General features: G+C 34.1%; 2 protein-coding genes across 2 annotated transcripts; both read left to right on the top strand.

Moving 5' to 3' along the window:
• The first annotated feature begins 1,206 nt into the window (after nt 1-1,206).
• Nucleotides 1,207-3,141, top strand: LOC113395549 (macrophage migration inhibitory factor-like). The gene is made up of 3 exons (XM_026633156.2): nt 1,207-1,465; nt 2,208-2,380; nt 2,972-3,141. The coding sequence occupies exons 1-3, from the start codon at nt 1,358-1,360 to the stop codon at nt 3,048-3,050; spliced, it is 360 nt and encodes a 119-aa protein (XP_026488941.1). The 5' UTR covers nt 1,207-1,357; the 3' UTR covers nt 3,051-3,141.
• A 1,236-nt stretch (nt 3,142-4,377) lies between these two features.
• On the top strand, nt 4,378-10,517 carry LOC113395589 (protein Red). The gene is made up of 11 exons (XM_026633212.2): nt 4,378-4,716; nt 4,841-5,038; nt 5,226-5,289; nt 5,463-5,537; nt 6,511-6,618; nt 7,255-7,319; nt 7,910-8,150; nt 8,636-8,780; nt 9,527-9,736; nt 9,807-9,973; nt 10,292-10,517. The coding sequence occupies exons 1-11, from the start codon at nt 4,568-4,570 to the stop codon at nt 10,370-10,372; spliced, it is 1,503 nt and encodes a 500-aa protein (XP_026488997.1). The 5' UTR covers nt 4,378-4,567; the 3' UTR covers nt 10,373-10,517.
• Nucleotides 10,518-11,553: the final 1,036 nt, after the last annotated feature.

Raw genomic sequence — 11,553 nt, 5'->3', positions numbered from 1 at the left:
AATCGTTTATGTTTTTGCGTACATACATAACATTATCAAAAACAAATTGAGAAGCGACAGTCATTATTTTAATTTCTTTAAATTTATCTCTTAACGAATCTTTTGGGCCCAGGTTATAAATTGCACGAATAGCCCTCTTCTGCAGTACAAAAATAGTATTAATGTCAGCTGCATTACCCCAGAGTAGGATGCCATACGACATTATACTGTGGAAATAACTGAAGTACACAAGGCGAGCCGTATCCACATCAGTCAAAAGTCTAATTTTTTTTACCGCATAGGCTGCAGAGCTGAGTCTATTCGCCAACTTATTTATATGGGGGCCCCATTGGAGCTTAGAGTCTATTGTCATACCAAGGAACTCTGTTGATTCTAAAACATCTAATGCTTCCCCGTTTAAGCATACACTCGTTTTGACACATCTTACATTGGGAGTAGTGAATTTAATACATTTAGTCTTTTTACTATTTAACATTAAATTATTAACACTAAACCAATTTACTATTTCAGAGAGAGTATTGTTCACATCGTCATATATTGAAAGACGTAATACGTAAATAGGTTAAAAGTAATGGTTTTTGTAAAACTATCGATAGTATCGATACTATCGATAGTATTGACACGTGACAATACTATCGATAGACTATCGATAGTATCGCTTACACCTTAACTATCGATAGTCTATCGATAGTCTATCGATAGTGGACTATCGATATGCAACACTAGAATGGATGGTACCTACGTAGACGCGTTTGCAAAACGTAAATTCTGCCACCAAGTAAAATGTATAAAATTTAATTTGAGATAATATTAAAATATACGACAGAGCACAAACTGATACCTGATACTTACATGGAGCAGCCAAAGAAAGAAGTAAGGTTTAACCTAGGCTAAGCTAAATTGTGATGTATAAAGTTATTAACTATAAATATTATTTTATTTGTATAAATACAAATAAAAGATTCGTCCACTCATAAGTATTCATGTATTGGATAATCATTCTTGCCATATAAAAGAATCTTGCTAGATAGTAGATACCCAATACACCTATGCCTAAATATAAATAAATGTTCAATTTAATTTCTAAACTTGTGTGTAGTTATTTTCGAAGAACAAAGATCTTTACGAACAATAAAATCGATACACCATGACCACAGACTATAGTTTGAGATTAATAAGTAGAACGTATTTTAAATACTGTTTGATAGTAATTCTATAAACAGAGCCTATATAACCATATAGGTACTTACTACTCATATCGAAAGTTCGGTAGTCAGTACTAATAACTAATACGAAGTTATTTAGTAGGAACGTTATAAAATCTGCTTCTGTTTTATTAGAACGGTATTTATTTAAAATGCCCCATTTCAGAATAGAAACTAATGTGCCGAAGTCAAAAATTCCGCAAGATTTCGTGACCAAAGCTGTGCCGATTTTGGCTAAATCTCTTGGAAAGCCAGAGCAGGTAGATAGTAAAATAAAACTTGGGGCATTAATCAGTGACTATTGGTAAACGCTCAGCTATTTGAAATATTAATACTCTTTGTTGGATCCCCGCGAACTCATGTTCCTTCTACCTAAATTATTGGCCTCACTGTTATTCAGCTCCCCTGAGATTAAATTTACCTTTAAGAATTTAAATCCTGTTAAATGAATTTTGTGTCATATTAAAATATTAATAAAGTTAATATCACACTTAAATAAAAAAAAAATGTATAATTAGTGTTCAATCATTGAATTCTTTAAATTGAGATATGATAAATATAACATGAATTATGATGTTATCTTTGGAGCTAAAATATAAATGTATCAATAGGTAGCCAATTACTAATTTTAATAATTTTGTTTAGAAAAATAATTTGATGAATTATCATTACTGGCACAGTGGGACCGCAGGTCAAATCCATTGATGATCAAAGGCATCCTTTTGTTCAATATAATGTTTTCCAACAACTGCTGCTTCAATGCGGTTGGTGCTGATTTTTATCCAACATTTGCAGGTTTCCTCAGTATGTTTTCCTATACTACTAAAAATGAGATGGAATTGAAATCACAAATTGAGCACATGAAATTTCTATAGTGCATGCCTGGTTTTTAACCTGCAATGTTGAGTCTAATGCTTATTTGCCCCATTTGTTACACCAGCTCTTTGTTTGATTTTGTAATTTTTTAATAATGAGTAAAATCTTGTTTTTCAAACTTTTCAGTATTGTGTAGTGTCTGTTATTCCGGACATACTAATGAGTTTTGGTGGTACTACTGAACCTTGTGCCATTGCCAATCTTATGTCTATTGGAGCTCTTGGTGTTGAACAAAATAAAAAACATGCTAAAATACTCTTTGAACTAGTAGAAAAAGAATTGGGTGTCCCACAAGATAGGTAATAGTTGTACTAGTTGTGTTGTGTATTATGTATCGTTTTAATAATTATTTAATATTTTAAAATTTTTACTAATATTTAATAGTATACATTCTTATTTGTATTATATTTTTGTTAATATTAGACAAGTACAAAGCCTTGTTTGTTTTTGTTTATTAAAAATAGAAATACAAAGTGGCAAATGGGCCTCATGATAGTGAGTTGTCAAGACAATCCGTAGACATAGGCACTACTGACACAAAGACTAGGTCTTTGATTCTGATATTCTTAATATAAGAATATTATTATTATGTACTACAGAAGTAGTAGAAAAAGTATTTGCAGAAAGGAAAATAAGAATTTATTAACAAAATAAAAAAAAAAAATGTATACAACTATATAATCCTACTACCACATTTATATCCAATACATTTATGCTGCTATTTTGTATCCATAATCAATATAAATTTCAGGTCAGGGGTTAAAAGTTGTATAAGTGATTTTATAATAATAATATTAAATCTTGTGATAAAGTTATCATATTTATCGAATTAACATTCATAAATATTTCTATTAATGACGCCATACATATATTATTTTTGAATATTACAGGATGTATATAACATTTCAAGATAACCCTACTGGCAATGTTGGATTTAAAGGCACAACTTTCCACGCATTATTTGGATAATTTATTTCATGTTTCTCAGGATTTTTTAATGAAAATATGAATATGAGTTTTTAGTATATTATATTATCAAAATAAAGCATTAAAAAGTAAATTAGTTTTTGTTTTATTTGTATGGTATTACCGCAAGTTAAATGCAAAATATTATTAATTGTTATATTAATAATTATTCAGACTCAACAGTCTATTGTATACTTTATTGTATATTGTATACAGACTGTTGTAAATAAATATTGTATCAATTTCTCTATGATCCTTATTCAATGGTCGATACCAGTTAAGGGCGAAATCCCAGTGAGCAGTCATCTGTTTTTCTCGCTGGAAAAATGCATTTACTCATTTCACCACAAAAAAGTGAGAGGGTATGCGGTTATCAATTACACCCGATTAACCACTAAAAACGAGGTGGGTTCCGCTGGTTTTCGATAGCATCATGAGATCGCTTAAGGCTTAAGCTTACTATCGTGCCGATGAGAAGGCCGCCTTGGAATGTAGGTGCGACAAAAATTTAAGTATTTTTTGAAGTATTAAAAAACGTGGATCTATCCAGTTATCAATCCATTGTTTAGCTTGATTGAGCCTATATTTTTTTTATGTAATTACTTCGCAACGGTAATTGATTACGTTGCAATGGTTATTTGCAGAAGCAATACATATCACAATATACTTTATTTAAGTAGACTTTTTCACAAGCGTTACTAGTCGATAAAACCTTATTCAGTTTTTCAAAAAGAAACTAAGATTAATTAAATATTAATAATAGTTATTTAAAAATAAACCACTAGATGAATAAAAACGAGAGAGAATAATGTTAATGAATAGTTGAAATGACGTTGAAAATTGAAATAGAAAAAAATATATAAAAAACGGGTCTCCCCAAACTTAGGGATTTAACATATCAAAACTAAATAAGTTAATATTAAATTAAAGGTTAACGCAATACGATCAGTTTTTTTTTATAAGGACACTAAAATTCATTGTCCTAATAATTGAATGAATAAGTAGTCAGATATATATTATAAAATAAAAAGATAAATATATCTTTGTTTTTGGTGAATCATTAAAAAAAAATTGATTTTAATTGCTATCGATTTTTGTCTGAGACTCGATTTTGACTGAGAGATTTGAATGTTTTTTTTGCACTCCAAAATATTTACTTTTTTATTTTTAAATATTACACTCAGTGTAAATTTTACTATTTTTCTCTCAAAAATCAAAACTCAAAGTTGTAGCTGTCATGATGATGTTTAATCTGTTTGTGTTTTCACAGTTTTGAGTTTTTAGTCTTTGCAGTTCGCACTTGCTCTTGCAGTATTAATTTAATTGTTAGTTGTGACAAGTATGAAGTGTTTTTAAACTTAAAGCTAATGGTTTAGTCATTTTATATTCTTCTGTATTTGGGATGTCTGCTGTTCGGGCTATTATTTCCTAATCTTCTTTTTTAAAAAACGATATAAGTACTTCAGTTAATCTGCTGTGATATCTTAATATACTAAGTTAGGGTTTCGTCTACAAACGAAATGGAGGATCACAGAAGTGTTGAAGACACTCCAGTGTCTCAAAGGCTGACAAATGACGACTTCAGGAAATTGCTAATGACCCCTCGGTCAACACCAGCCGGAGGTGCCCACCCTGCTGGTTCTGTAAGGGAAGCCATGGCTAATTCGGGGTAATTCGAATGATAGTTTCTTATCAGTTTTAATTCATATAATTGAGACCTTGTACATCAAATTACACGTTTATCATCAATAAAATTTTTAGTTTATTATAACTTTTTCTATTAACTATCTTAGGTCTATGCCACCACCAGCTGAAAACAAAGGTGAACTTCGTCGTAAAAAGAAATCCTATTATGCTGCCTTAAAAAAACAAGAAGACAATAAGCTTGCTGAGCTTGCTGAAAAATATAGAGACAGGGCACGAGAAAGAAGAGATGGAGTCAATGATATTTGTGCGGTTGATCCTACAAGTAACACCAGTAGTGCATACAGGTCTTGTATTAACATGTTCTAAAATTGAATGTTTAATAATCTTTTCCTTACCAACAATAATTTGTAGTCATAAAGGTTATAGTTTGACTCAAAAACTTAATTACTGAATTGTTAATTTGTACTTTAAGTTAAATCAAATATTATTATATAATTAAATATAACTAAAAGTTATTTTTGTTACTTTTAGAGCTGTTGCACCTGATGTTAAATCTGGGATGGATGCAAAAGAAAGGAGACGACAGATGATTCAGGTAAACTGTCAATTATTTCACGAGCACTATATTCTAGGTTAATGTAGTTTGTAATAATAATATATATATATTTAAGTAAGTCTTATCGTATGCAGAATAAGGCAAGATTTACATTACTCCAAATTATATGGTCATATGTACTTAAGAATGATGATTGTTATATTTTATTTCAGGAATCTAAATATCTCGGTGGTGACATGGAGCACACTCACTTGGTTAAAGGTCTCGACTATGCTCTTTTGCAAAAAGTAAGTTGAATTTCTAATCTATCAGTTGTATAAGACTGTGGCTCAGCTGGGAATGAATATGTCTCAAGTGGAGAGACTATCGTTTAACCCAATCAAAGAAGGAATAAAGATAAACAAACTATACATCGTATTTCATGAGATTTGCTAAAAGCTCAGCTATATTGTGCATAACTTTAACGGTTGATTAATATGTCTTCATTTAGTATACAACACTAACGGCCGAATACTGAAACGTCACTTAAATATTTAAGTCCAACTCAACTATTTGAGACGCCGTTAAATTAAAATTTCGCATACTCAAACGTCATTTTTGAGCGTCACTCAAATTTGAGAGCGACTCAAAATAACTAGCCTTTAAACACCCACTTAAGTACTTATATCCACTTTAATCTTACTTCCACAGTTCCTTTAACACTGTGTTGAAGCTCAAATGCCATTTTTTTGCAAATCCATAGTGAAAATCATAGATTATTCAAGCTCTCGACCGATGATATTGCATCGTTCAATGCCAAATATTATTTAATTGGCCTTTTTTGTACTGTAAGGCCCACTTGATAGTGTTGGAAGGAAGATGTGTATTTATAATAATCAATAAAACTCCACAAAAAACATGTTACAAAAACATTTATAAAGAAATGCATTTTTACTTTTAAAATGAAATTTTACGTACTTTTTTCTACTATTTTATGTACTTTTTACATCATCTAAAAATTTAGCAACTCTCGTAACTGAGACAGTACATTGACGAAGCCATCGTTTCTGGGTCTGAATGTGACTCATGTGGAATTGCTGTACCATTGGACTATGGTAGTGTGGCAATCGAGTATGTATGTATTTTCACACACACACTGTGCACTATGTTGGTATCAGTAAATCATACATGGATGTTAAATGTTTTGATACAAAATAGTGAATAAAAATTATAGTAAAAACAATATTAAAAAAACCTAATGATTGTTTTATTTTTTATTAGGTACGTTCAGAAATTCAAACTCGAGAACAAGAAGAAGAGGCAGAAATGGAACGACTTGTATCAGCTCCGATAGAACCAATACAGGAGACCAAAGAAATATTACCGGTGGTATGTGTAATGTGTAGTTGTAGTAATTGGAGATATATAGTACAATAGGCAATTACATGAATCGTTAAAAAATGACGTGAGGTCACTAACCCTAAGTGAGAAAAAAAGTTAGTTCCATGTTCAAATTAGTTTTTCTTAAATATTTTATGGTTTGAATATTAAATATGTAATAAATTTTGCAGATTATTTTGATAATCCTACCTCGTATATGCGATTTAAAACAATATGTTAATGTTAATATACTTTATTGTACAATGGGCTTATTAGCCATCTCTTCCAGACAATAAATATATAGTAAATAGCCGAAGTCCCGCGTGGTCAGTACACACTGTCGGTTATAAGCGTGTACACTTCACGCACTGCGGATTTTTCGAGTACCATGTCGAGTACATTTGATTGAAAATGAAAATACCAAAATATCGAATAAAAATAATCGTTAAATGTATGTGTTGCGACTATGCGGTAAACAAAAAAATATGTTAAAAAGTATTTTTATGTTGATTAGCGTCGTGTTTCAGTTATATATGTGAAATTAGCTTGGAAGCGATTGCTGTGACACACAAGTCTAGATCGATAGTAATTTTGCTGATGATATTGTCTAGTTGATTTTCTTAATAATAATACTTTTTTTTTCAGGAGGAAGAGGTACAATATGAATCGCCTATGGCCAGAAATATTCATAATCTGATCACGGAACAAAAGTAAGTATGCAAAACACGAAACCATTAAATCAAATATACATTATAATATGGGCAGTCCATTCTGACTTCATATGATTGCCGTCCGCAGCTACGCTGGCGTTTTAGTGTTCGGTCGTGGAGGGTCTTCCTTGGGATTCAAGTTAGCTCCATAGCAAATGTAAACAAATTGGTTTCAGCTGTTTCGCCGTGAAAGTGTAACAGACAGAGTTACTCTCGCATTTATAATATTAGTATAGTCAGGTCTGGTTTAAGTTTTTTTGATTATGTTATGTCTAGATACTGACAAAGCGTTTCGAAAATAATAGTGGCCGACAGTCGTCCACTAAGCACACGCACACGAGCAGTAGTTGTATGACGTTTGGCGAGTGTCAAGCGTAGCCGTCACGCACATCAAGATAATAATGTTGCCCCGTTTGTTTTAGTTATTTCGTATTGCAACGTTATCTAGGTATATAAATAATCTCAGTGTAAATTCTATGTATACAGATTCTTTACTTTTCAGTTTATTTAAAAGTAATATTTCTCATTATATACTATTACTTTGATATAAGGTATAATCGAATACCTATTATATTTATTTGTTTATGCAGGAACAAGAAGGTGGTGCGCAACGAGCTGTTCGCGGCGGGCCGCATGGCGTACGTGGTGGAGCTGGACGAGGAGGGCGGCGCCGACAGCGACATCCCCACCACGCTGACGCGCAGCAAGGCCGACGTGCCCGACAGCGACCGGCGCAGCTCGCCCGGCGCCGCCGACGTCGTGCTGGACAAGCTGGCGCAGATCTTCGCCTACCTGCGCCACGGCCGCCACCGCAAGCTGCGGAAGGCCAAGGTGCGCCGCCCGCCGCCCCCCCCCTGACCTATTAACGGATTCGTTAATCTGTGTGGCCTGCTGCCCGAATGGCCCGAGTGCATTTTGCCGCTTGCCCGATCATTTGAAAGATTATAAATTTATTTGCAATAATAATAATATGATATCACGCAAATGTAGTAGCAGCCTTGAGATAAGACGTTAGATACTTTTTCTATACTGATCTGATAAAATGTATGCAAAACTTCATGATGATTCATTGAGTAGTTGAGACGTGAAAAGCGGTACAAACGAATGAACAAACTCACTTACGATAATATTAGTAAGGATGCATCGATGCTTCGTTTTATTTGATACAATCGATTTAATATAAAGCTGCAACCAGACATGAGTACGAGTAAATTCTAACGAGTAGAACTGGCACGAGAGAAATTTCATCACAAATAATTATTTACAGTTTGTATAAATTATATTAATAATGTAATATTTGTACATTTTTTTTTCAGGATAAGGCGACGGAAAAGTGTCGTAACGACGATTCTATATACGGCGACATTGGAGATTACGTCGCTGGCGATCGCCGAGGCGAGCGGCGAGACGAACGCCCTCGGACCTACTTTGATAAGCCACTTGAAACTGAAAAAGAAGAAGGTTTGTATCGTAAGGTATAACTATAGAGGGTCTCAGAAAGTCCTCTCAACTACTTTCATAAGGAGGAGAAAGTTTGTAGCTTATTCAACCAAGTTTTAATTGGTGGTAGGTCTTCGTGCGAGTCCGTCTGGGTAGGTAACACCCATTCATCATATATTCTACCGCCAAGCAGCAATACTTAGTACTGTCGTGTTCCAGTTTGAAGGGTGACTGAATTAGTGTAACTACAGGCACAAGGGACATTCTCAGTTCCCAAGGTTTGTTTGGCGATGGAATTATGATGCATGGTTATTATGCTATACAGTGCTAATTTCTGTGGGCACCTGTGATCACTTAATATCACGTGGCTCATTTGTCAGTCCGTCCACCCATTTGAAATAAATTACCATAGATTAAAGCCTACAACCTAACACCTACATACTCCTACATAGGAGGTGTCCTATGTAGGAGAATTTAGGCGCTACATTGAGTGATCTCTCAATTTGACCGGATCTAGTGACATAAACGACGTAAATTACAAGGTATCCTTACAAACAAAAAAAAAAGTTTCATATTTCCGACCCCTTCATTTAAAGGCAACGGTTTTCCAATTTATTTACAACGCTTTAATAAAATTTCTTTATAAATTGTATTCTTTCTCGATCTTCGCCGTCAGTCGTCTCTCGATCGATATAATCTCTCGAGTTTCAAGAGATCGCTGAGCCGTTTCTGAGCCTTGTGTCATACTCATACGCACCGGCCGGCAGGCCCCGGGCCGCTGGCGCGCCGGGCGCCGCCCGCCAACCCCGAGGAGCGCGACAAGCGCTCGGCCGCGCTGCTGTCGCGGCTGGCGGCGGAGCCCGAGGGCTACGCGGAGTGCTACCCGGGGCTCCGCGAGATGGACGACGCCATCGACGACTCGGACGACGAGGTCGACTACACCAAGATGGACGCCGGCAACAAGAAGGGCCCCATCGGTATGTATTGAAACGAGATATGTACGCCGTCCCGAGTGTTCGCAGATTGTAATCATTGCACTCAAAATAGGTCGCTGGGACTTCGATACCCAGGAGGAGTACTCGGCGTATATGAGCAGCAAGGAGGCTCTGCCGAAGGCCGCCTTCCAGTACGGCGTGAAGACGCAGGACGGACGAAAGACCAGGAAGACCAAAGATAAGAGTGAAAAGGCGGAACTCGATCGGGAGTGGCAACAGGTACGTTTATTCGCTTTATTAAACTGTTACTCAACTTTATTGCTCGTAGTCTTTACGAGTTCATCCATGTAGCTCTCTTAATAATTTATTATTTTACTTTTTCGGTTTTGAGTGAGCCAGTGTATTTATAGACGCAAGATATGTAATATTAGGTATCCATTAGATGGCAAAACATTGACGATTTAAATATTATAATGTCTTATAAGACATAGTATATATACGTCTAGTTATTTGCTTTCCGGCCCTAAAATTTATTTTATTTTTCTACCACAGACAATTTTATACTTTTAATAGACATTTTGTACATTTTTTTTCCAGATTCAAAATATAATACAAAAACGTAAGGCTCCACAGTACACTGGCGACGAAACTGGTTTCTCCAAGACTCCAAAATATTAATGTTTTGTAATTTTTCTTGTCATATATACATACGGACGTTTGTGCTTTAACAGTAGGTAATATTATACTTATGTATATTTTAAATTTGTATTTTACGCAATATTATGTAAATAGGGTGAGCAAAATAAATTTATATAAAACTTTATGACTTGTAATTTATTTGATCATTTATAAAAAAAAAATACCAGTACTTATGTACGCGCTTGTAATGGATATAGAGGTAGGGGAAGACCCAAGAAACGATGGATGGATTGTGTGAAAGACGATATGGTTAGAAAGAATGTTACTTGTGAGATGACGTCCGACAGAGAAGTATGGAAGAAGAAGACATGCTGCGCCGACCCCGAGTAAAATTGGGATAAGGGCAGGAGGATGATGATGATATGTACGCGCTTAAGAAATTCTACTTCTTCGGCGTTATTAAAAGTAGTTTTAAAAAAAGACATGCAAATAATGTTATTACAAAAAAATATATTATTATGACAAATGTAATAGCTTTTTTTCTACAGCCACTTGCGTTTCAATCATATAGTATGTCTATTGTATAAGTTATCTATTTCGAGCGATTTGAAACTTAATTGGTAACTTCATCGTGTAGTTTCCACTTTCAATGTCACCCTGTGCGCGCATCACAAATATTCATAATTTATTCATAACGCTCGTTCAAAACTTCAAAAAGAGTCAATTAACCTAAAACATTAACGGCCCTACTTTGTAAACATTTGGCGAGACCGTATTTTTAAGCTCTAACATTTATACTTTATTATTAAATATCAAAATTTAAAAAAAAAACGGTTTATAAAAACAATTGTATTTCGGTTTCAATGAGAACTTAATATAATAGTTAATTCTCACCATTAAAATATATAGTCAAAAATCAAATTGCCAAGATTGTCTTATAAATCTACCATCTACCAAAACAATACCTCAGATCGAGAAGGACCAACGAAAGAAAAAGCGGGGGTTTTTTTTTATTACAATAACTTTAAAATAATAAACATTTTAAACAACTTTTACCTAGCTTGGATATCATCATTCCATTCTCAAGGTGTCTATTAAGTTTTAGTTTTATTTATTTAGTACAGAAATGTTCTTTTTAACATATTAGAAAAAATTGTAACGCTGTTTGGGAAGGTGTACAGTATCCCACAAAATAATTCCTAATCCTATGACGTTATAGA

The sequence above is a fragment of the Vanessa tameamea genome, chromosome 21 (assembly GCF_037043105.1).
Source record: "Vanessa tameamea isolate UH-Manoa-2023 chromosome 21, ilVanTame1 primary haplotype, whole genome shotgun sequence".
Classification (NCBI taxonomy): domain Eukaryota; kingdom Metazoa; phylum Arthropoda; class Insecta; order Lepidoptera; family Nymphalidae; genus Vanessa; species Vanessa tameamea.
This window is presented reverse-complemented; position numbering and strand designations above follow the sequence as displayed.

Coding starts and splice junctions, on each gene's coding strand:
- LOC113395589 (XM_026633212.2), top strand. CDS start 4,568: ATGGAGGATCACAGAAGTGTTGAAGACACTCCAGTGTCTCAAAGGCTG. Junction 8,151..8,635: donor GCAAGCTGCGGAAGGCCAAG/GTGCGCCGCCCG, acceptor TTTTTTTTTCAG/GATAAGGCGACGGAAAAGTG. Junction 9,737..9,806: donor CAACAAGAAGGGCCCCATCG/GTATGTATTGAA, acceptor CACTCAAAATAG/GTCGCTGGGACTTCGATACC.
- LOC113395549 (XM_026633156.2), top strand. CDS start 1,358: ATGCCCCATTTCAGAATAGAAACTAATGTGCCGAAGTCAAAAATTCCG. Junction 1,466..2,207: donor CTCTTGGAAAGCCAGAGCAG/GTAGATAGTAAA, acceptor CAAACTTTTCAG/TATTGTGTAGTGTCTGTTAT. Junction 2,381..2,971: donor TTGGGTGTCCCACAAGATAG/GTAATAGTTGTA, acceptor TGAATATTACAG/GATGTATATAACATTTCAAG.